This window comes from Lytechinus pictus, unplaced genomic scaffold, assembly GCF_037042905.1.
Source record: "Lytechinus pictus isolate F3 Inbred unplaced genomic scaffold, Lp3.0 scaffold_19, whole genome shotgun sequence".
Lineage (NCBI taxonomy): Eukaryota > Metazoa > Echinodermata > Echinoidea > Temnopleuroida > Toxopneustidae > Lytechinus > Lytechinus pictus.
The window spans coordinates 12,008,917-12,034,896 of record NW_026974140.1 but is presented as its reverse complement, the minus strand read 5'-3'; the positions used below and the strand labels follow the sequence as shown (position 1 = coordinate 12,034,896).

Genomic DNA, 25,980 nt, shown 5'->3' with positions numbered 1-25,980 from the left:
CCATATTTTCGGTATCGCCGTTTGTAGTTTAGAATAATCAAACAGGGCTCTTGCTTTTGTTTTCTCGGATTCAAAATATTCTTTCAGTTTCGTAAGAGATACAAATTTTCCTTCGATTTTGCTAGCGTACCAATCTCTATAGAAAAATGGTTGATTATGATATACAATATATTTATTATACCATAGAATCTGTGTGTTCGATAACAAATCATCTTTTTTTGTGGATTCTTTCAAGTGTGACCATGATTTTATAATCTCAACATAAAATTTTGGCAATTTGTTAACAAACCATTTTTCTATCATGTGATTATCCATAGTACAGTTAAGAACTAGTCTGACACCCCCTACTGATTCCAAATTCAATAAAGCAAAATCTTTCCAATAACCACTTGTATCGTCAACTATTCTCGCCAACCATTTCAATCTGAAACTCTGTATTAATTTCTGAATGTCGATCATTCTAATACCACCATCCTCATATTCCTTTACAATTGTCATTCTCTTAACTTTGTCAACTTTCGCGTTCCATAAAAAATGGTAAATTATCTTCTCCAGTTTCTTTACTATCTGGTGAGGAACTGGACAAAACATAATTAAATGAATTATTTGACTTACAAGTAGAGTCTTGATAATAAGGACTCTTCCTATAATTGTAAGATCTCTTTTCCTCCAATTGTCCACGATTCTCTGTATCTTTTGTAATTTGGTTTCCCAGTTCAATTTCACAACCTTATCTAGGTCATGGTCTATATGAACTCCTAAATATTTAATACAACCTTTCGTCCACTTCAAACCATATTTATCAAAATTCCAATAAGTTTCCGTAGAGCCTAACCATTTCAGCATTGTTTTGTCTTTATTAACAACCGGCCCGGCCACATGTCCAAATTTATCTAATTCTTCCATAATATATTGCATAGACGATTTCTCTCTCAAAAACACAGATGTATCGTCTGCATATTGTAAGATTTTTAATTCTGTTCTTTTGTTGTGTCCAAATAGAATTCCTTTGATTTTGTCATTTCTTCTGATTCTTTCTGCTAGGGTTTCTACCACCAAGATAAACAACATTGCCGATAGGGGGCAGCCTTGTCTTATGCCTCTACAGATCTGAAATGTTTGCGTTCTCCAACCATTGATTAGTATCGAACTCTCCACTTTTTCATACATTAATTTAACCCAACATCGGAAGTCTTCGCCGAAATTAAAATGACTAAAACAGCTTTCAATAAAATCAAATTCCACGGAGTCGAATGCCTTCCGAAAGTCAACTAACATTAAGGCACCTTCTAAATTGTACTTTTTCATATAATCAAAAACATCTTGCGTAAGTCTAATATTAAAACCACTCATTCTGTTTTTTATGTAACCTACCTGATTTTCATGAACAAGTTTTGATAACACTTTATGTAACCTGTTTGATATGGCAGCGGCCATTATTTTGTAGTCGTAATTTAACAAGGTTATTGGCCTCCAGTTATTCAAATCTTCAATCTGTCCCTTTTTGTGAATCAACGTAATAATTCCTAACCGTTGGGTTTTTGACATAACCTTATTACTAAAATTTTCATTTAGAGCATTGACCAACGTAAATTCAATATCATCCCAAAACTCGAAAAAGAATTCGACGGGTAAACCGTCTGCTCCCGGACTTTTGTTTTTGCTCATCTTAAAAGCAGCAATTCGACATTCTGAATATGTTAATAGTCCTTCACATTTTTCTTTGTCTGTTTCATTTAACTTATTTACAACGGAACCTACAAAATATCTTTCAATATCTTCTTTTCGTATATGTTTACTGGCGTATAGTTCTTTGTAAAAAGAAACAACCTCATTTAGAATCTGTACTCGTTTCGTAATAATCTTATTATCTTTTCGTATTTTAGTTATATTTCTTTTCTGGGCGTTTTTCTTTTCTAGACTCAGAAAATATTTTGTATTCTTTTCGCCCTTTTCTAGCCATTTGATTCTAGCTCGTACACTTGCTGCTTTACAATCTCTTTTATACAGTCTATCTAAATCACTTTTAATACAGAGGTACTCTTTTCTAGTCACATCATCAATGTTACCTTGTTCATCAATTTTCCTAGTTATCTTAGCAAATCTTTCTTCTAAGCTTGTTTTTGATTCTTTTGATTTATGCTTCTTTCCAATACAGTATGTTTGTGTAAATTCACGACATCTAATCTTTGTAAGTTCCCATCTTTCAGAGAAACTAAGATTCATATTTTCAATGTTTCTAATAATTTTTCTTACTTTACTTTTATACACATCATCTTTCAGAATATGCGTATTTAATTTCCAGAATCCTGGACCTTTCTCCACTTTACCTATCAACACCTTTAAAAAAATAGCGTTGTGGTCACAACGTACAGATGGACGTATATCACACATCATTATTTTTGCTTTCAGATTCTTATTTACCAGCCAATAATCAAGGCGTGATGCCAAATCTAAAGATACATTTCTCCAAGTAAACTGTCGTTTGTTTGGATTAAAACGTCTCCATATATCACATAAATCAAAATGTTTGATAATAGCTTTAAGATTTTGTGGTGTCTTATAATAAGTATTCGGATTTCTTTTCACATCTTTAGTTGGGGAGAGGATGGAATTAAAGTCTCCACCTATTACTAACTCGCTATCTAGAGGTCTGTTCGACTCGATCCACCTATAAAGCTTTTTGAAGAATCGTTCTCTGTATTTCTTTTCTGTGGGTGCATAAATATTTACTATACATAGATTACAATTACTAATCATAATATTTAACATAATCATCCGTCCTTCTTGACCATAAATTATGTTATTGAAAGTTATTGGTAAATCTTTTGAAATAAGAATGGCGACTCCTCTGGCATGATTAGATCCATTTGAACAAAAAACTTGCCCTTTCCATTCATTTCGAATGATTTTCAAAATATTATCTGTCCAATAAGTTTCTTGTAATAACAATATGTCTGTTTTCTGATGCTTGCTCCATAACAGGATTGCGTCTCTTTTTTCTTTACTTCTGATACCTCTAACATTCAAACTAATCAAGTTGCAGTATTTGTTTTTTATTCCTGGCATAGGTGATTTATTTACACTATTTACACTCTGTTATTGTCAGAAATCGGAAGCAGCTTCCTATTTCTTTTTTGCTGGTTTGCTCCTGATTTTTTGTTTCCGCTTACCCTTGGCGAACTTTTTCCCATCCTTCGGTAGTTTGGGGGAATCTGCTGACATATCGGAGTACTCTTGCTCCTCATCTTCACGCGTATCAGCATCTTCAAACTCTTCGTCACTCTCTGAATCTCCTTGTGAATCATTTTCACGCACCTTTTCTGCTGAGATGAATTGAGTGATCTTTGCTTGGGCTCGAGGTATCTCGTTGCTACTTGATGCTTTGTTGCTCTGTACCTTACGATCACACTGATTCATCTCAATCTCGCGTTCTAGCTCATTTCCATTGGAATTTCTCACTGAAGGCGTATCTATCTTCTTTTGTACAGGACCCGATGGTTTCGAAGTAGGGGCAACCGTATATTCGTTGTTTGGGTAATGGGCACAATCCATAGCCTTGTGACCAGGCTGGGAACACTTTCTGCAAACAACATCGTTGACACATCTTGAAGCATGATGCCCCTGTGTTAGACACCTAGAACACAGGGTGGGGGCTTTGTCCTGCCCTTCATGGTAAATACGTGCTTTGAATCCACCCATATTCATGGCTCGCGACATAGGCGTTGTGGGGGGTGCGATGAACAGCATTCGATCACCTGTGTAGCAGTCGGTCAGAAGACCATTTACTCTTAATTTCATCCTTTGCACTCTACTTAGCACTTTGCATTTCTTTTTTTCGATTTCGTTAGCAATTACTTCGTCTTTCACAGACAAAGGGATATCCTTCACTATGACTTTCAAAGATGTAGTAGGGTCATGGCGATTCTGGAAGGGGTTTGTGTCGTAGATGGGGGCAGACACTCCTCTTATGTTGAGTCCTGTAGATATCAGAGCAATTCTATCGACTCTATCTACAAAGTAGATCCTCCAGAGTCCTCCAATTTTCTGCAACCCTTTCAGGTTTTTTTGTTGAGCCAAGATGTCTGTGTATGGCTAGATATATTTCTTCATGCTGAAGCGGCTTTCCTTCGGGCACGTCTCTGTTCTTTAGGAAGACAGGCTTGACCCCGTTCTCCACGCCCGTACGACCCGTATCACGTGCCATTGTTTTGGTTGCGTCTGCATACGTGGCATCCGACGTAGCACCATACTCAACAGGCCGGGTTGAATCGTCACTTTCATACATGATATTCTTTCCACCTCTTTATCAATTTGCCTTTAACTAGTCCTATTCGAAGCTATTGTTCTAATGTTCTCAAATTTTCCGCTTAAATTTGACTTACCAGTCTGCAAAAGTAAAAAATAACTATAAAATTCTCCAATTCCAGGGAAGACGTGTCTATATCTTGATAATGACGAGCGCATTTCCTATAACTTAATAATTCCTTTAACCAACGACTTAATCAGATGCTGCTGTGACCTGTGGTATTATCTTGTTGAATAAAAACTCCATTACTGATGGTGATGTGAGGAAGCGTAGAGGTAAGATAGGACCAGCAGGAAGGAAGGGAGGGGTATAAATTATCTTCAGCTGAGATGATTTTGTTTTTGTATAGGTAGAAAGGACAATACAGAGAAGAGATTATATTTGACTGCTGCAATATATTTAAAGCCATTTGGAATAGAATCGCCAAAGTCCCAATGATCAAATATTCCCTGTTGCCTCATCAAGAATGCAACATTTTATTCACAATGTGACATAATTTCTGCTACTCTTTTGATATACCAATGAATGAAAGGATTAAAGTTTGTTTTCAAACATTCCTGTTTATCAATTAATATAAAATGCCATAGTAAAATCCTACCATTTCTATCAAGGTTATCAAGAGAATCAATAAAGTGCCCAGGCCTTTAATAGCAGGACACAAATTTTGTGACTTAGTTCTTCATAGAGGACAGTTCCCCTTTAATTTATTGGAATTTTATCTGATGCTGGTATTGTTTATGTTTTTTTTGTTTTTTTTTTTCAGTTGTGACTGTTATAGGATTGGCTCTGGTTGTCTTCTTTTTCAGTCTCTTACTTTCAATATTCAGAGCCAAATATAGAGGTTACCCATACAGGTGAATATCTAACAAATTCATATTTTCTGTATGAGTTCTATTTTTCCCCTTTATGTTCACTCCAATTTATGTACATTTTATGTTGCATCTATCTTTAAGTTAAAAATCTTTATTGACTTCATGAGGAATATCCTTGATATTTTGGGGGAATCATCCCGTAGATATCTTGCCATACATTTGTCATTTAATTTTTTTTTAATGGGGATTGGGTGAATAATTTTTTTATTGATTATGATAATAATAATGTGCATTTATATAGCCCTATCTATCAAGAAATAATCCTTTCCAAAGCATATTCTTATTACCAATAATTAGCTTGTTTCTTCTTAAATGCGCAATTCTATGAAATATGTGTTCACATTCCTGAAACAATTTGTATAGTGCATTTATAAGATTGCATTGCTTTCAAATTACCACAGCTTAACACGTCATGAAATGACACATGAAAAGAAAAAATGGGGATGGGATGTACATAAACTTGATGATTTTGTGGAATTGCACATATGAGGAAAATTGTAACCAGGTTATACCTAAATGCAACACATTTTCAAAATTATGCATATCTTAGCATAATATACAGAGATACTGGTATTAGAATTTCCAGTGGTTATTTAACAAATAGGTACAGAAAGAGAGCACATATGGCATTGAAGATCTCTACATATGTGTTCTAATATCTATTATGCCTTCTTTATTTTGAATTTATGATTGAATCTTGGAGTGCACTTGGTTGCACATAGGTAAATTGATTTATTTTTTGACATGTGAAAAATATGAATAGAGATGGAGGTTGGACAGTATCACAGGTCCAAAAAATCAAAGTACAAATACTTGAGCAATGATATTTCAAGTCCACTGCATATGCAAGAAAGTAAATGAGGATGATTGCTGATTGGTGTGTTGGCTCAGTTGGTAGAGCGTCCGTCTCATAACCGGGAGGTCGGGAGTTCAAACCCCGGCCGCGTCAGACCAAAAGACGTTAAAAGATGGGAGTTGCTGCTACCCTATTTGGCGTTCAACGATTAAAGGGATAGAGCCTCATCGATCTGGCGCTGCTTAGCGGCTGCCGGGTCCACGATCAATTGGGCAAAGCATATTTTTGGAGTATTTCATTTCATGTCTATTTCGAACAATAAAACATGGATTTTCATCATTTTTTTTCATCATTCATTTTATTTGAATATACAAATTTCTTGTGAACTTGCAGCAAAATAAAGAAAACTGCAGTTCTCTTGATATGGATACTATTACTTCAAGAAAAAAAAGAATTTCGTGAAAATGTATTGGTCATTGGTTTAAAAGAAATGTTAATGCATTTGCCCATCATAGGCATTATGTTTGCAGGTAGTCCATCTGTCCATTCTGTTTCATTCCTGCAATAACTCAAGAAATGTTTGAAATATCAAATTCCAACAAAGTCCAATAATGCATATAGGGTGACAATGATCTGGTTAGTTTTGGTGGTATCAAATACAAGTCAAAGGTCAAAGAGGTCATTTGAATATGTTTTGTATATTGTTCTGTAATGATTTTCTTTTTTTTCTTTCAGCTTCCTTATAAAGTGATCTGTGATTTGAAGAACACTCTAATCGGAAGCCTTGCTTGCATCATTTTACTTCTTAGAACTTATCACTGTAATTCTATTTTGTTTCATGTTCTTTAAGTTTTCAAGGGTTATTTGTGTATGATGAGCCATGCTTGCAGATATTCTTCTAAAAATGTCAATTCTATTGTTATTTTTATTGTCATTTGTGTCATTTTCCGGGATATGCTTTTTTGCAGGTTTGTAAAGATTAAACTACTAGAATAATCATGTAGTTTTAAAAAAATTGCAGCAAGAAATACCTCAACTTCTTATTAGTTAAATTTATAAAGTGTGGTGTATGATTTTTAGTTGATGAAATATCATACTTGTTACTGACATCAAAGTGCCATATACCTACATAATTTGAAATGATGATTGAATCAATATTAGAAGTAATCAGTTGAATCATCTTCAGAAGTAACTTCAGCAATGTGATAATTTGTTAAAAAGAAAGCTTTGGCCATTGTCCTTTAGCAAACAAAAAGGAGCATACTGATAGTCCAATTTTTGACATATCTGATAGGATTAGCTGAGACATGCATTGCAAAGGGGCAATCGTGGTGTTGCTAGCTTTCCATAGTATAAAATTATGGTGTTGCTGGTTTTCCATAGTTGAGACTGATTTGTGTTATTGATCCCAATGAAGTATTACCCATGATATTGATATAATAATGCTGATATTCCAGCTCTTGCAATGTATTTTTCAAAACTTAATATAACAAGGTTTGACATGTAAGGTCCTCATCTTGAGTTTCCATGTCTGTTGGAAGTTAACCTTGCTTCTGTACTTTGATATTTTGATTAATTATTTATATTAAGGACTTTTAATGTCAGGTGATTATTACTCAATGAGTGAATTCTTTTTATGTCTGAATCTTGTATCTAAATTTTGTTCACAACTTTAACCCATATTTCCATTATCAAGTGTTTTTTACAGTTATGTCACAAATAAAATGTTCACCAAAGGTGTAGACTGTTATTTTTTTTTCCTGTATTTTTCTTGTTTGTATTGTGATATGGACATGGATGTATATTTTTATATGTTTTATCATACGGACAGCAATGAAGTTTTTTTTTTTGTAGCGTTAGGTTTGGCAGTTTCGGTAAATGTTAAGATTGTTAGTTTTCAAATTTCAGATTTAGTAAAAACAGTTTATCATTAAACGTTTGTTGTTTGAGAACGCAATAAAAAAAATCAGATATGACTAAATTTACAATCAGAATGTCGTAATAAAAGTATGGTGGAATGGGATAAAATGTGTGCGTTCATAGCTTTCTGGTAAAAGGTACCTTAATTAATTTGATAAGAGATAATATAATAGGTTACAAAGAGGGGACTAAATATGTTTAGCGTTCATATTCAAATTTCACAATGAATAAGTGGATGAAAAAATTATCCAAGAATGTGATATTAGAATGATAAAGTATATTTCAAATTATTGAACCTTCACTAAAGCTTTGGACTTAATATTAGATATTTCGTATCTGTATAAATTTTATTGTAATGTATCGTTAGTATTAAGAAAAATTCAGATGGACTGCTCATTTATTTAAGTGAGACTTTAAAGGAACTTGATAAAATAATATCTTCTTTGTTGATATGTGTGGAATATTTTCAATGTGGTTCTTATAATTATGTATACAGTACATTTATAACTATGTGAAATCATTTCAAATTTAATAGGACAAGATTACATGTTAATGGTAAGGGATTTATAAATAAATTTCATTTATATCTTAAATATAGCATTGTTTCACTTGGCATGTGATTCTGCTTTGAAATGTTGACCAAAAAATGTGTCTAATCTGAGAAATATAGGTGACACAACATTTCCTTCTGCGACGATTGCTCCGGTCTTAATATCTCAAAAGGCATAGGATTTGAGTTAGGATTGTAATAGAGTTTTTGGTTCAGAGTAATAAAAAGATTAGGATTAGGTTTATTTAGTTTAGGAGGTTTGCTTTTATGATTATCTTAACATGCAGATTTTCCATCGGAGTAATTGTCGCTGGAGCAAATGTCATGGAACCAAAATATATGATTGTCCACTACACCAAGGAAATACTCTGTAGCTGATTTTCAACAAATAGTTCCTTCTGCCTTCTAAACTTCACATAGAAATTGGGTCTCCCTATATAACTCTTCAGTGTAATAAACAAGTTTTGAACTCTTGGTAATTATAGAATAACTCCTCTAGAATATTTATAAAGGGTGATGTCAGATATTAGTATAGTAAATTACTAGTATAACAATAAATTATATTATACTGATGTGAAAGCATATCACTAGAAAATAAACAATCACCCAATGTTGCTCATAGAACCCAACTATTCACTATCATGTCTGCTAGCATACCTTTCTCATTCAACTTAATTTTAATAGCCATTCTTCCTTCATATGCTGGCCACTACAAAATTTAGTTAAAAGGGAAGTTCACATTGATGAAAGTTGGTTTTATTAAAAGCAGACAAATAATTAGAAATATTTGTGAAGGTTTGATAAATATCTATCAAGAACAACAGAGTTATGAAGTTTTAAAGGTTTCATTTTGTGATGTCACAGATGAGCAGCTGCTCTATATGTTGTGTAATATAAATTCCACAAAGCATATTTTTCTCAAAATATTGATAGTGATTTTATTTGTGTGGTGGATATATGATCAGACAAATCAGTTCATACTCCAATCTATAAGAAAAATATTTTTATTCATCATGTTCTATTAAAAATATGGATTTATGGAATTTGTTTTGCATGATATTATGAGGGAGCTGCTTACAAATTAAAACAAGATGTTAATTCACAACCCTTATTCTCTAATGGATTTTCATCAATTTTTCAATTGTTTTCTCAAATGTTTTCTGTTTTTGTTAAAATCAACTCATCATGCTGAACTTCCCCTTTAAAAAATACAGGTGCATTGTGATTGATTAGATCACCCTATAAATAATAATTGAAGACGAGAATAAGAAAATTATGAGAACAAAGCATTTTATGGTATCGAGTTGGGGAAAATAAAGAAGGATATCAACAAAGTAGTAAGTCTATGATGTACAGTATGTAAGCTGATTTTCTCTTTCTCAGAGCTATAAACTTAAATCCCCATTGAGTTTTTTTTTCACACCGGGTTTGTATGAAAATACATGTTTATTTCAATTAGTTAACATAGAAGTTTTTGTGATAGTGTAATAAATTTTATGATTTTGGGGCTCTGGCAAATGTAAGATGGGAGTGCATAACTTGCCAATGTGACATCAAACTGAAGAGAATAACAATTTGAGATTTGAAAAATGAAAAAGAATATCACATAAAATATATCACTTGGTACATTAAAAATCATGAGAGTATCGCCTTGATATGAAAAAGGGGAGTAACAGAATGTCACGTGAGGGAAACCTGGATAAAAGGAAAGAGAAGATTTGTGAAGGGGAATAAAGAGAGACGTGCATAGAGGAGATGGGGGGGGGGGGGAGAGGATGAAGAAAGAGAGGGGAGGAGAGAGATTGAAAGGGGGGGATATCTTAAAGGAGATAAGTTCACCCTGACAAAAAGATTATTGTAAAAATAGTAAAAGTAATAAAAAATATTGGTGAAGGTTTTAGGAAAATCCATATAAAGACTAAGTTATTACAGTTTTAATTTTTTCATTTGTGACATCACATGTGAGCAGATTCCCATGTATCATAAATTTAAAAAATCAATCAATTATAATTTTCTCGGAAAACTGAAAATGGTTGCCACTTACGTTGATGAGTAGATACCATGCGTGACCAAACACATGTAAAAAGGATGTCTTTTTTAAGATACGGCACGTTACGTACGTAACGTAATAAGGGTAAATAATGAAAAAAGGGTATCTATTTCGATCTATTTTCGCTAAGAAGGCTACGTGTTTACGGTCAAATTTGCGAGGGCATAAAAAATTAAGACAAATGTTTTATAAAGGATGTACTTTTTGCCCCAAGAGTAAACACCTGTTTAGAGTACGAGGTGTGGGAGGTGGGGCTGTACTAAACCCGATGATGTAGGTAAAGTTAAAACCGACGATCGATGTCCGTGACAAAATTGAAATGTCGGTGTACTTGTTTAGGGGTTCAATTCAGGGAATACTTGCCAATAGTATCGTTTTGTTTCCAATACTTGTTAAGGGTAGGGTTTCACACGCCAATACTTGTTAAGGGGTGCATTTTCAGAATATGGAAAATACGTGTTTAGGGTGCTTTTCGAGACCCCATGGTCGCGCATGGTATCCACTCATCAATGGAAGTGGCCCCCCCCCCATGAGCTTCAACAGACAAATTATTTTACACCCGCTCATGAAAGAAAATTTTTAGTCATCATGTACCATTAGAAATTTTATATTTTATAAATATTTTATTATATAACATATGGGGCAGCTGCTCATATATGATGTCACAATAAAAATTGAAAATTCAAATATCTTTCTTAATCTTAAATGGATTTTCCTCCAACCTTCACCAGTACTTTTGGTTATATTTTTACAGCAAACTTTTCGTCAAGGTGATATGACAAGATTTGGAGACTGTTGGGTAAAATTGAATATGGTAGAGGTACATGTACTAGTATATCATTTAAAGGTTGCTTCTGTATGTAACCATGGAGATATTTCTCTATGATATGATATTTAAAGGCAATTTTGAGAAGTGGGGAGTGCTTTCCATTCTGTTTTTGATCTGGCGCCCTCTGTATTTTTAACATCATAACTTTTCCCAGGTCAAATTCCTGTCTCTTCTTTTGCTGAAGATTCATCGTCCAGATTTGCTCACTTACCTGTCAGTAGCCTTTTCCAGTTGATTAATTTCAGGTATGATCAGTGTGTAGTACATTGTTATTTTGTGTGTTGAGTGGATTGCTAGATAAGGGCTTATTCATGTTGTAGGTCTTGACTTGACTCTTTTGGCAGCTGCTCTCATATCATCGAGATCCTCGTCGAATGCCAACGGCAAGCAACGGGGTGGGTACCTTACGATTGGTAGGGCTGGGCGCCTGGGCCGGGCTGGCCGCTAGGAGCCAAATTCGATTTGTTTTCTAAACCCGACTCGACTCTGCGTGATTTATGTCTTTTATATTATTTCATCATATCAAACGTAGGATGGGGGGTCGGGTGTCCGGACACTTTATATTTTTGAAGCCTTCTTTTTTGTTGTTGGATTACACTAAAATTAAAAGTTGATGAATTCAATAGGCCTAGGCCTAGTTGTTATCCGTAATCGTATGATGGGGGGACCTAAAGCTACGCACTTTGTTTCCAAATGATAAAAACTATGCCAATTGTAATATTTGAACAATTATTTTTCACTAATTTGTAATAAATATTCTAAATATCCTTAACCAAGAAGAAAATATCACAAAACTCACTAATACGAAAATCCCGCCGTGTTTTCCGAACACCTCTTAATTTCGCCGCCCGATGTAGAAGGGATCCTAAAGCTACGCACTCAATTTATCATGCAAAGAAATAGTATTTCCTGTGCCTCAATTTCTAAAATATGTCCGTATTATTATAGGAAAATATGAAATCAAAGTGAATATAACTCCGAAATTTCAAACATTTGCTGGTTTTCTCTGCATTCAAGGATTTATTGCAGCCTCTGTAGAAAAATTGAATAGGGATCGTTCGTCACAGCTTCACACACAGAGCTAGAGTGCGCATTTATTTTGCCATTGGAATTGCATGCGCGATGAGTGGTGCGTAGCTTTAGGACCCGCGTAGCTTTAGGACCCCCAACCATATAGCCTATAGGGTATCATCTTCCAAGTTCCAGTTCCATTTTGTTCTCTATAATATTTTGTATGATGGGGGTACCTAAAGCTACGCACTTTGTTTCAAAACGATAAAAACTATGCCAATTGTAATATTTGAACAATTACCTTTCACTAATTTGTAATAAATATTCTAAATATCCTTAACTAAGAAGAAAATATCACAAAACTCACTAATACGAAAATCCCGCCGTGTTTTCCGAACACCTCTTAATTTCGCCGCCAGATTTAGAAGGGGTCCTAAAGCTACGCACTCAATTTATCATGCAAAGAAATAGTATTTCCTGTGCCTCAATTTCTAAAATATGTCCGTATTATTATAGGAAAATATGAAATCAAAGTGAATATAACTCCGAAATTCCAAACATTTGCTGGTTTTCTCTGCATTCAAGGATTTATTGCAGCCTCTGTAGAAAAATTGCAGTCACAGCTTCACACACAGAGCTAGAATGCGCATTTATTTTGCCATTGGAATTGCATGCGCGATGAGTGGTGCGTAGCTTTAGGACCCCCAACCATATACCCAGTTGTTGTGTGTCCGGACAGGTTGTGTGTCCGGACGATCAATTTTAGAAAGTCATTTGGAAAAAATTACAAGCGAAGTTTCATCAATTTTTAGTACAAAATGTTAGGAAATATTATAAAGAACAAAATAGAAGATGATTACAACTTTGAATTCATATTTTTAGTGTAATCCAAAGACAAAAAAGAAGGCTTCAAAAAGATAAACTGTCCGGACACCCGACCCCCCATCCTACTAAAAATTGATGAAACTTCGCTTGTAAATTTTTCCAAATGACTCTAAAATAGATCGTCCGGACACAACAACTGGGTATATATGTTGTCTTCTGCAAATATCATTGTTTAAGATATTTTGGGAAGAATTCAGCATTGGTCCCTTTTTTGTGATCATGAAAAAACTTTGCTCTGTCATCTGCTGCATGCAACGCTTACCCCCCTCTCAGCGCACATACCGCACCGGTACGTCGCAGCGCAGGCATGCATATATGCATCGACAGAGCAAAAAAAGTTGACTTGACTTTCCCGCCTTCAAAATTCGATGCATCGATTTTCGATCGAATTAAAGCTGTCAAACACCGGTTTTCAAAATAATCGATATGACTCGGGCTTAATATTTATGGACTGTGTGAGTAAATTGCACTAAAGTTAGGAATAAAAATTCTGATTCAGTTTACGTGTAGATCTCAAGTTAGGAATAAAAATTCAACAACAACAACATCTGTGCAAACCTTCTTGTGCAACACATTCATGTGTGCACTGCATTTAGCACCTGTGGTTGTATACAGCCCAGCAGGCAAACTTTAAGTTTCATGTCTACAGTCAAATTTATTTGGTTTTACAGGGAACAGAAGAGAATAGTTTTGAAACTTGTTGTCAGTGGCTAGGCAAGGTCATATAACATGACTTCTGGTCATTAGGTGCGACCTTGCCTAAAGTACATGTAGATAAAAATGTAAGTAGTCTTGTATAGATGTAATAGGCAAGGTTTTACCTACTGATCAGTATTCATTGAGAGGCACACAAAATGATAGTGGCAGAGCATATGAATAGTTAGACAGGAATAACCGTCGTTTCTGGGGATTTATTCAATAATTTCTGACATTTTACTATAATCCCCATTATGTATTGGTGAGTGAGCCAACGCAGTTCAGCGGAACAACCAAAATACAGAGACTGAAGCTTTTGGTCTAATGAATAGTAAGAATAGTAAATTCTAACTATATTTCGTGGAGCAAAAAATGACATTCTTTTAATGACCAGAGACAAAAACCAAGTGGAAATAAAAGAAAATGTAGCGTCATTGCCTGGAAAGATCAATGACCTTTATGCAGCATCCTGATCCTAGAATCCATTACCTATTTGTAAGGGGCCCACCATGTTGAAAAAAGGTCAAAGGTCACAGAGGTTTACCTATTTTTTTTTTTTGGAGAACATTTTTAATTGAAGGGGAGGTCGGGGTTAGTTGGAACGTGGGGCAAGTTGAAACATTGTAATTTTCTTTAACGCCTTTAAATAAATTTATACAATACTGCCCTCAATTTATTGCCATTATCAACAGCCATCCACCATATTACAGACAACACATGTGCAACAAGCCTGGTGAAGTTAGAAAGGAATTTTTGTTTTTTCACCTTCTGAGTATTTTTTTTCTCTTTCAGAAATGTTTTATTATCTCAGAGAAGTTTATAGATCAAGTTGGCCAGTTTGGGGTTATAATAGACACTTGTACCAAGCTACATAATAAAGTTATTAATATGCCATGGTGAAGTCCCTTATTTGTGCTGTAAGCATGTCAAATGGGCATCTGTGGTTAGTTGGAACAAAATTGAAGGGGCTAGTTGTAACATGTTCCAACTTACCCCAAACATAATTATGAATAAAAAACATTGGATATGAGAAAAAAAAATGTATACAGTATTTCACACTCTTTTGAACATGTATTGTAAACCATGCTTGTTTTGTTTCTCAGTTAGGTCTGAGTGTGCATTTAAGGCCTATTTTAGGCCTCTAGTGCTTGCAATGGTCTTGCTCAAGGTGGATTTTTTACCATCATAGAGTTAAAAAAATTTATGGGGTACATTTGAAGCCCTTAGATATATGCTTTAAGCTGATATATTGATTGTTTCTCAAATAAATTCTATTTGGATTTTACAACCATTTTTGTAAAAAATGTTCCAACTAACCCCGATCTCCCCTAGTGTTTGGGGACATCATACTATACTGTTTATGTTGAAAGTTGATGTTTGCAGGTCAAATATCATTTATTTTGATTCCCATTAGCTGAATTTAACATCTAATCTTTGTAGTTTGCAGATGAGGATTAACATCTAATTGCAAGGTTTATTATTTGTCAAAATAATGGTTAAAGGATAATCAACTTTGAAAAGGAAAAACAAATTAGGAGTATCTTTTTTTTAGTAGTTCTGCATGTGATTAAGTGATGTTTTCCATGGTCTATGTCCATTTTCAACCCAATAAATGCTGTTTGGTAGCATCTTTTTAATTGTTGTTTAACGTGTCAATCATTAAAGGCCTGGTCCCACTGGCTGATGGACACAAAGCGTACATGAATTAGGGACACAGCGGACAAGCAAAATTTTGGGGGTGGCTCCATCCGTTTTCATCCGCTCCAGAAATAGACAAAAATTTGCGAAAAAAAAATGGAAAGAACGACCTTGGGTGGTATGTAGTTGGGATGTTAAACAGATGTTCATCGGAAGCCTAGCGAATGAAAACGGATTTAAGTGGATGACAGCTTTGAATACTTTATATGTATACAAGATGCATACTCTTGCATCCTTCCCATGTCCGTGGTACTAATGATATAAAGATGTTTGATGTAACTTTTCTTTCCCCCTTCTTTCCGTTTTTCTGCTACCATGGATGTGAGTTGCGAGGATGTCTAGAGGATGCAGAGAGGATAAAGCAGGGAAATCTTTTTTTGTGTGCTCCATTTTCATTTTTTGGGTAAAATTTCGGGGGCTCCGTTTCTTCCTTTCGGGGGCTACTTTTTCATTTCGGGGGCTCCACTTTTCGTAAATACGTTGTATGTATATTGCACGACCCAGGACGATTCGTCCATCCAGCTTTTTTACAAATTTATTTAATGTTGAACATTGTTTATTTAATTGCTATTTATTTTTCTTCATTATTATTAAATGATTATCTAAATTATTGTTGTTCATTTAGATTATATGTTTGTTTGAACCTTGTGTATTCAATTACATGTAGTCTAAATGGACTTTCTAAATTTTACAATCTTGTCTATCAAATTGAATAGGATGAAGTTTATCAAATTTGAACAGAATTTGTACTTTAAGGAATCGTTTTCCTAAATTTGAAGTTCTTATATGATTGATATTGATAAATACTCACTTCAAAATTATTTTATGACATATTGAATGCATCGCAGCCTGACAGCTAATGGCAACATTTCAACTTATGTTACAAGCTGAGCTACGTCTACGTCAGCGCAGCCACTGAACACACAGCACAGCTCACAGTCAATCATATCCACAACACAGGCGGTATGAAACTTTATTAGTGCCAATACGGTACAAGTATACGTACTATTACCAAAAATCCCCGCTGAAAATCCTAATTTCGGCCAGAGCACCTGAAGGCTCAGTTCAGATTTAAGAACTGGGGTGGCCGAAAAAAAAAGTGCTAAAATGAAAAATACTGTGATTTTGTTCAATTCACAATCTTATTTTCTTGCAAATTTAAGATGGTATCTTCAAAATGCAATAAAAAGACATATTTCACTATCAAAATTACTGAGGGACCTCGTGCATTCAGCCGGCTTGAGGCCACTGAACTAGTAGCGCATTGTGGCCTATTGCTCGGCAATTATTTCGCGGGCGACTTCCAGATTTTATGCCGCCCCCGAAAGCATTATTTTTTTTGGATAAAGCGGATGATCAAGGATACAGAATGTTTGTTGCTTGTATTCATGTATGTCGGGGAGTTACATCGTACACGGCGGAGAGTTCATCCTTTCTGAAAATTTTGTGCAGCTCAAAACATTTTGCGCGTATGAAATCACAGTGGACAGATGCTCGATGGATAGGGTGTATGAAACAACTATGCAATGAGTACACAACAGATGCAAAGTGTTTTCCGATGGATGGCAAGATTTTTCTGCATTTCATATCCTCTTTGCATCCGTAATTGCAATTGGACCGGGCATTTACATATTTCATGATCACAATTTTCTCAGATGAATACAGATCATTTTTTTTCTAGTTATTCTCCTGTTACTTTTTGTTTGGGAATTGGGTCTTCTGACAGACTCCCCTACACTGGCCTACAGTGGCCTACACTGGCCTAATGTGTCATGTTGTTGTCTGGCAGAATTTCAAGGATTCATGTTCTATTGTGTGTAGTCTTGAATTGAATTGCATGCACAGACAAACAATTTTGTCTTGGGCATATCCTTATCACTTTTGATGTAGAGCGAGGATAAACATGTGTACCTGCCATTGAGTTTAGCCGAACCACGAAGTGTGTATTAAAAAGTACAGTTTACAAACTACCAGTGGATATAATCTGAAAAGTATAATCTACAGTCGGGGAAATATGTATTTAGGGTTAGGTGTACCTTACATGAATTAAGAAATGTTGCAACAAGAGTAAAAAAAATGTGAAAGAAAAAGAATGCAGCTTGTGTCATAGGGTCAGATAGTAATGTACCCGTAGGCTTATATGTCCATTCAATAAATTTGCTCTCTTATATTTGTGTACTGTATACATGTAACGATACCTGTATAGCATAGCAGTCTTTGATTTGTTTTATCTGTTATCAAACTGAATTTATTTCGTTTAACAGGAAATACATTTTGGAATTTTAGGAGCATTAAACATGCATAATTTTATGTTGTTTTAGTGCTTTAAAATTAATGAGTATGAATTCAAAATGGTAATGTACAGAAATTATTTATAATGGCAATGGTATTCATATTTTTTGTTGATTTTTATCAGTTTATTTTGATAAATTCATTAATTCTATTAATTCTTCTTTTTATTTCTTTTTATTATCAATTGATAGTATTTTGGGGATGAATATTGAAACAAATGATATTTTGTTGAATCCCTAAATTGTATTTTAAACCTTTGATTGTGTGGAAATAAAATAGGATTTGTAGAGAAGTCAGCATTGTCAGCATAATTGGGGATGAAGAATAATAGTACTTTTTAAATGAAAGAGTAAATGATTTTAAGTCCCATTACTGTAAAACAAAATATTGGGTAAAATTTGAACCAGCACAAAGGTAATTATGTGTCCAACCAAAGCAGTATTTTACCCAATACGGGAAGCATATTGTCCAGTAAGGTTAAAAAACAAGCAGCAATTACTTTATAATGGGCAAAATTTTCATCACACTGGATATTTACCCAATATTTTTTAGAGTGAAGGAGGATGTGTGAAGCCTTAATAGTGGTCTGCTGATGACTCATGATGTGTCAAAATGAAAATGGATAGCTTTTTTTCTTTTCATTTTGACAATCATAAAGAATTTTGAAGGTTTCAGGATGAAGAATACACATTTACAGATAGGTAGCCTTTCATACTTCTTAATATACATAGAGATTTTTGAGGTGAAAGATTTACTGACATCGTCTTTCTCTGATATTTACATGTAAGCCGGACTGGGATTACACATGTACATGTATGTTTTCAATATGTACTAAATGTTGAGGGAAAAGGGAAAAGTTACATTGAATTTATTAGTGACTGAAGAAAAAATAATTGATTTTTTAGAAAGATTTTTTTTCCATACAATGTGCATGTACTCTACATTGTACATGTACGTGCATTTCAGTCATAATGCTTATTTTGGGTTTTGATGTATGTCATACAGTATTTAGTTTCCCCAAACTTGTATTTGGCATGGAAAATTGAAAATGTTTTTTTAGCCTGTGATGGTTACAGCAGGGAAGTGAACTTACCACTTCCCTCCCTGGTTTAGAGAATACATGTACTTTCAAAGAATAGCTGATCAGAAAGATAGCAAAGTTGTACCCATTGCCTCTCATGTTCACTTTGCATCCCAAGTGTAAGAAACATTTTCTGTGAGTGAATATAAATAAATGCTGCTTATCATCTGAGAAACCCTTCATTTTCGTGACGTCATTGCCACTTAGGCGTGTCAAAGCTTGGATGTTGATTCACACTTCTGTCACATAGAGGAGATGTCTAATTTTCTTTTCTGGAGGTATTTTTTGTGTTGTAATTCTAAAATGTAGCGCTACTTACCCTTAAGCATTATTTTGAGCAGTAGGTTTGAAGTGTCTGTTTTAAAGCTTTTCATGTGATATTAAAAGAAAAACATTTCATTTGCAAAAGTATATTAAAAAGCAGTTTGTAAGTATTTAAATAATTGAAGTAGTACCTCACCAAAGTGGGGTAACATAAATCTTAACAATACCTGGGCAGATTTTAACAAATTATTGTACACAACAATTGAAGCAATCAGTTGAGGCCCTGAAAAACTGTATTGTTGCTATTTTTTCTATCACTTTTCTCTCCTTTTCCTGAACTATATAGTGAGCAAATGTACATTGTTGACCCCCCCCAAAAAAAAAAAAAAATCAGTGAAGTATATTCCTTTCCACCTTTCAATGCCCAACTTTTAACAGTATGCACTGAATTTTACCATCAAGTTGGAACTGTACATACATAAATATCACAAAGTATAATAAAAGAAATAAGTAAGACTGAAAGAATAGGCCCTGCATATAAAGACATTGGCATAATATACTAGTACAAGTACATGTGAAGCAATAAGAGAATCATGACAGACTCTTCAAAGAGAGTTGTCTGATCAGTATTCAAGCTGTGTAATGTCTGCTCGTGTTTTGAATTGAAACATCACACTCTGTGGCGAAGCTTCATGTTCTATCCATGAGGCAAATTGATTTTGAAATTCCAATAGATTGATGTGCCTCTAGGGTCCGTCCCCTGGTATCATCGATTTTTTCTTTTCATAATTTTCTTCAGCATTTTTCTCTTGATCATATTCTTCAATGAGATCATCTTTGGAATTTGATAATTCTGGTTATTTACAGTAGGGACATTGTAATAATTCCATTCTTGAAAGCTAAAGTCTATCTTATTTCCACATTTCCTCTTTATTTTTTCGCATTTCCTCCTTTTTCTTCTATTTCATCTTCATCTTCTACTAAATTTCTTCTTCTACAACTTCTCCTTCCTCATTTCCCCCATTTCTTTTCCTCTTCACCCTCTCCTACTTGTAGAGGTTCTATTTCCACAAGTTTCTGTTCCTTAATCTCTTGCTCCTTATGTTTTCTCTCCATTTTTTGTCTCCTTCTTCTCCTACCTTTTTTCTCTTTTGTTGTCATCATCTTCTTCTCTTACTTTGGCAACTTTTCTTCTATTTTTCCATTCTCCTTCTTCTTTGGCTTATTATTATTATTTTTTTTTCACTTTGCATTATCTTTTTCTATACATTTCCTGCTCATATTCTTACTCCTCTCTTTTTCTTTGTATGTATGTCTTGTTTGTAATACTATCAGAGTATCAGTCTCTGAAATTTCATTTGCTTGAGGAGTTGAGGTATCTTTTTTGTAATCAATCTTTGTGATTTCATTTGAGGTACCGTGTACTGGAGAATAATCATATTGTACACATTTTTCATTTAGATGGGATTCTTCATGCATTGATCACTTCTATTTGGATATTAATTGATTTTATCTATATTTCAATAGATATATTTGGTGTTTTTTTTATAAATTCAAACCTCAATTGTTTTTTTTTTTGGTTTGTTTGTTTTTATTCGGTTCACAGCAAATTTAATTTTCTACAGTGTAGATGAAATCAACATTGTGTATCTGGTGTTCAAGCTGTTTATTACATTTAGCTTTAAAAAAGAATCATCTTTAGAACAAGATATTTTTTCAAGCAGCTGTATTTTAGGTACACCTGTCACTGTCAATGCCAATATATTTATTTTGATTGCTGTAGTTGTCCAGATATCAAGGTTCAGATAACTCTATATTGCACCTGTATTGTTATTATTACAGCAATGACAGCTTGTTGACCTTCACTTGGGCTTGTTCACACTTGATTAAATGTAAAAAAAATAACGTATCTGAACACAGCGTTAAGACAAACAATTTCTCGTATGACTATAATCACTATTCTGACATGGTACATATATAATGGATTTATGTTATTGAATGATGACTAATAAAATGTCATACAACTACACTCAGTGCATCAGTTGAACTTGAAATCCATTCCCAAACACAGTTCAATGTATACATGTATGTTTTAACATTTGTGCTCATGGAGCAATTCAAATTGACAGCGCATGATGTAAGCTTTGAGTACAGGAAAACGACACCTTTACAGTGACCTACACAAAGTGTGTCATATAATAGAAATTTCTGTTTCTTTTTCAATTATTGTTCATACATGTTCTTGAAGTGCCTTGTGAATCAAAATATGGACCTGTGCACTTTATGTACATGTACATGAAATAGCCACTATTAATGTTTAATATGTTCATCTACGTACAGTGTGCATAAAATGTATGTGGTAAAACAATTTTTCTTTTGAGAGCAAGGTTGGGATGCTTATTTTAACAGTTAATTGTTTTTTAGGATGTTAAGGCTATTTATTCTCTAATCCCTACCCCACTGCCCCCACCCTTCCCGAAGGTGTTCATATACATGTATTTGTTTATTATGTGCATGTATAGTACACAATAATGGAACTACTGTATTTCGAACCACAAGCGACTATTGCAGTTTTCTTAACTGTAGTATATCTCTCTTTCCTCTCTATGTCAAGTTATAAATTTTAAAGGCATAAAAGCAACCTCGCCTAACAAATTTAACACACAGTCCCTGGTATTCAATTGCTTGAATATCTTTGTTTTTGAAAAAAAAAGGCTTGCATAGAACAGATGAATGTTTTTCAAACGATGTGATGAAATTTCATTCACAGGACCCCATCTCATGCACAAAATTGAAGGGAATGAGTAATGATACCTAAATTCCGTTGACATTTTGAGCTGTATTTCTGTTTTAGGTCATAAAGAGATGGGTTCCTTCTCAAACATGTACATTGTAGCACAAACCAATCAATCCACGGCCTCACTATATTGCCTGTATTGGACAAAATTGAAAAGGGGCTAGAAATTTGATGAAATGGATTTATTGAGAGAATGTGAGGATAAATATATTTTTGTTTTTAGAAAGATCATTGAACTGTACAAATTTCAGGCAATCCTGTGGTGATATAACCAACAGAAAGAACAACAACTTCCATCTATAAAATCATATCAGAATTGAATATTTGGTATTGTATCAGGGTTATATCAACACAGGTTTGCCTGAAATTTGTACAATTCAATGATCTTTGGTTTATCTACTTTAGATGTTGAATGTCCACTTGGTCTTCACCCACTTTGTCTACTTTCCATTCGGCTTACCGTACTTTATTGACCTTATGTCTAATTTTCATAGCTTATTTACTACTTTTTTTTTAATTTCTGGTAATAGGCTATACCCATTTTATCAATAACAGTAGTTTTTATGTGAACTGTGTATGAACTCAATCTTCATTTGACAAAGTGCAAAGTACACTGTCAGATTTGTGCACCAACATGGCATTAAATTGGTTTATATAAAAATCATTTCCTAATTTGGTCATGGTTAGTACATGTATTAATCTATTTTGTACAACGCCTACTTAGCTTGTTGTACGCGAGCAAATGGGAGGCTGAATGTCAAACATTCGTACCGTTGCACACAAGACGTACCATCCAAAATGTACCGTTACACGGCTTTATAAGGAGGTGACGTCACAATACGATTTAATTCATTGCGCTCAGTTAAAAAGGTGCAATACGCGTTTAAGCCTGCTGGCTAAATGCGCAATGCTGCCCAAGGTCATGTGCGCTTGTTGGATTTTGCTTTTCGCTTTCAATATTTTTGCTCCCTGTTCATAGATTACTGCAGGGAAAGACTCTTGTTTTTTCAGATTTTCGCTAAATTCTGAGGCGTTGTACAACACAAATAGCGAATATTCTTATTCGTGCATTGGTGCGAGATTTCGCATTCGGTGAAAGAAAAAGACGCTCTATTCAACTCGGCTAATGCCTCGTTGAATAGAGCATCTTTCTTTCACCTCATGCGAAATCTCGCACCATCGCACTCATGCTTATTCGCTATTTGTATACTATACTATGAACATGACTGTACAATGGTATTAAAAGAGACGGGATGTTGATGAGGAATGCTAATGTTGGATGTTGTGTAACAGATTTTTACACAGGAATGTATAGAACTTACAGTAAAGAGCTTTCTATACTAATGAACTTTCCTTCAGTTTCAATTTTGTGAAATCTATGCATCAAATATCACAGATAATGATATTATCCGATATTACTTTCAAACAATGTACAAACTATTGCTTGCAAGATTCTTAAAGTTCTTGTCCTGATGGACATATATGTCAGCTGGATATTCGATTATTTTTAATGGGTAAATAAATTTATCAGCATTTGTAGAAAGAGGTCCGTACAGTATGTATAAAAAAAGAGGCTTACAATGTATTTCTTTCAATAAAGAATCAGGATTTCAATTACAATTTTAAGCTCTTGCCTCTGAATATTTGGCTATCCTATCTTGTGTCATATTCAAGGGAATAGATAAATGATACCCACTCAATATGTGCTTATTTTCAATGATAATTTAGGGAGGAAAGGGTAATATTGCAAATATTCAATGCATACTGATAAGGGATAAGTTCTAAAATCTCTGTAATTTTCATCAATATTCTACCCATAATGTTAACTGTTTGTGAGATGGGATTCTCATCAACTGTGCTTGTACATGGATCATTTTCAGAATGAGAAATGTATAATTTATCTTTGTTTTTTTTCGTTATTTTTGAAAAAAAAATCAGTTACAAAGAAATGTTTTATGTTGATTGTTTTACTTTGCCAATTTCAATTTCAATAATTTGATTTTTATAATCTTTTCATTTTAAACTTTCTTGCCAAATTATTTATTAAATCTCCCCAAATTTGAAAGATTCATGACTAAAAAAGTTGCAGTTCCTCATAATCCAGAAAAATCTTCCAAGGTCTCAAAATCATCCAGGGTGTCAGAGTACACAAACATGGGCAATACTAGAGAAGCATATGATCATCGACCATCGTAATGCATCATCATTAGGCCTCATCTTTAGGCATTTATGTGCTTGATGAGCTTCTTTATCTGTGATAATAATCCCTTGCTTATACATCACACCTTGAGATAATCTCTAGGGAGACTCATTGATGATCATTACCTCATATTCTTTCTCTCATGCCCTCTCTCTCAAGCTCCTTCATTCTACTCATCCTCTCACGTTTGATTTCATCAACCCCAACCTGTTTTCTAATTTCTCTTCCATTCTCATGATATCTTTCCCTCTCTCTTTTATTTTCTTTCATGATTTCTTTCTCTCTAATCTTTCTTCTCTCACCAACTCTCCATCTTTCTCCCTTTCATTTTTGCACCTCTCTTCTTTTCCATTATACAATTTTTCTTCTATCCCTTTACAAGTATTCAAGCTCTTTTTCTGATGGTTAACCTCTCAATGTTCCTATTATTGCAATAAATAGTGATGTGTTATTTATTTGAAGAATTGGGCAAACTTTCCAATTGATCTGGCTTTGTGTATGTACATGAGCACATTATGGCTTTCTACAGCGAACCAAGGCATTTAAATTTGTCTGAACATTCATTGTGCTATTTTAGTGTGGTGTGAATGAGTCCCAATGTTCATTCTGCTTCTGATGACCATCAAGTTATAATGAGGGTGGGGTGGTGGAGAATCCCTTGTGGCTTTCATATTCATTTTCCAGCTGCTACATCAGAATCCAAGGGTCTCTGTAGGTGGTTTCAAACCGCCTCGATCACAAGAATCCCCTTTAAATTATGAGACTTTTTTTAGGCAAGGAAATACCCGTTAATTAAATTGCATTCACACCGCCCTGAAACATACCCTTTGGGATAAGTTCCCGAAGTTACAAGCATGCGCAGTATACGGTCTGATAAGAAAGCAAGGTGCGAGATTCAAAATCATTAGCTCAGCAGCAAACCAAGGCGCCCGCACCCTACTACACGGTGTGCTAAAAGTTCCAGTAATTTGCTTTCACTTTGCCAAAATACCTGGAACTGACGAACTTTGAGGTGGTCTGAAACCACCTTGAGTCAGCATCCAGTTGAACTTGATAGCAATTTTACTCTCGGGTTCTTTCTGTTTTATTGATGGTTGAGGTACAAAGCTATGTTTACTGTACTTTAAAGGTAAATGCCAGCTGTGGAAACGATCTCAAAATGAGTTCTAACATAATCCAATTAAAAATGATCACCCAAGTGTTTGTATTTATGAATAAAAAATATGTGCCAAATGGCTCTGGAAAAAATTATGTAATTGCTCAGAAATGAGTAAAACATGCACAAAATTTCACAAAATATCAGGTATTTTTCTAAGCTGCAATAATAATACAATATCCCGCATATGCCTTTTTGTGTTTTAATGAGCAGCAGAATTATTGGTTTTCAGTTTTATGATTTCACAAACATATTAGTTTTTTTCAATGTACCAGATCTGGATCCATGATAAATATGGCAATTAACCTTGATTTCAAAGACTCTCTCATGAAACAATGATTTACTGCAACTATTACCGTTAACTTTTGTTTTAGGTGAGGAGGGGGTGGGGCTCTAACAAATCCAAGTTTTATGAGCAGCTATTATTTTGATGATTATGAATTATGAATATAGTGCCTATTTAAAGGTTTTAAATTTTTCAAGTCTAGCTCTCTACAATAAATGCATTATAACTACACAGGCTTTTAATTAGCAGTCATTATGTGCTTGGTAATTTTAAGGAATAGATTGATGC

At 34.3% G+C, this 25,980-nt stretch overlaps 1 protein-coding gene across 1 annotated transcript in view; it reads left to right on the top strand.

The window, feature by feature from the left end:
* LOC129260892 (tumor suppressor candidate 3-like) overlaps positions 1-9,788 on the top strand; it is a 28,595-nt gene extending 18,807 nt beyond the window's left edge. The window contains exons 10-12 of the mRNA XM_064114494.1: positions 4,510-4,584; positions 5,073-5,163; positions 6,713-9,788. Coding sequence (XP_063970564.1) covers positions 4,510-4,584; positions 5,073-5,163; positions 6,713-6,728 — 182 coding nt within the window. The 3' untranslated portion in view covers positions 6,729-9,788. The remainder of the gene's footprint in view (positions 1-4,509; positions 4,585-5,072; positions 5,164-6,712) is intronic.
* Positions 9,789-25,980: the final 16,192 nt, after the last annotated feature.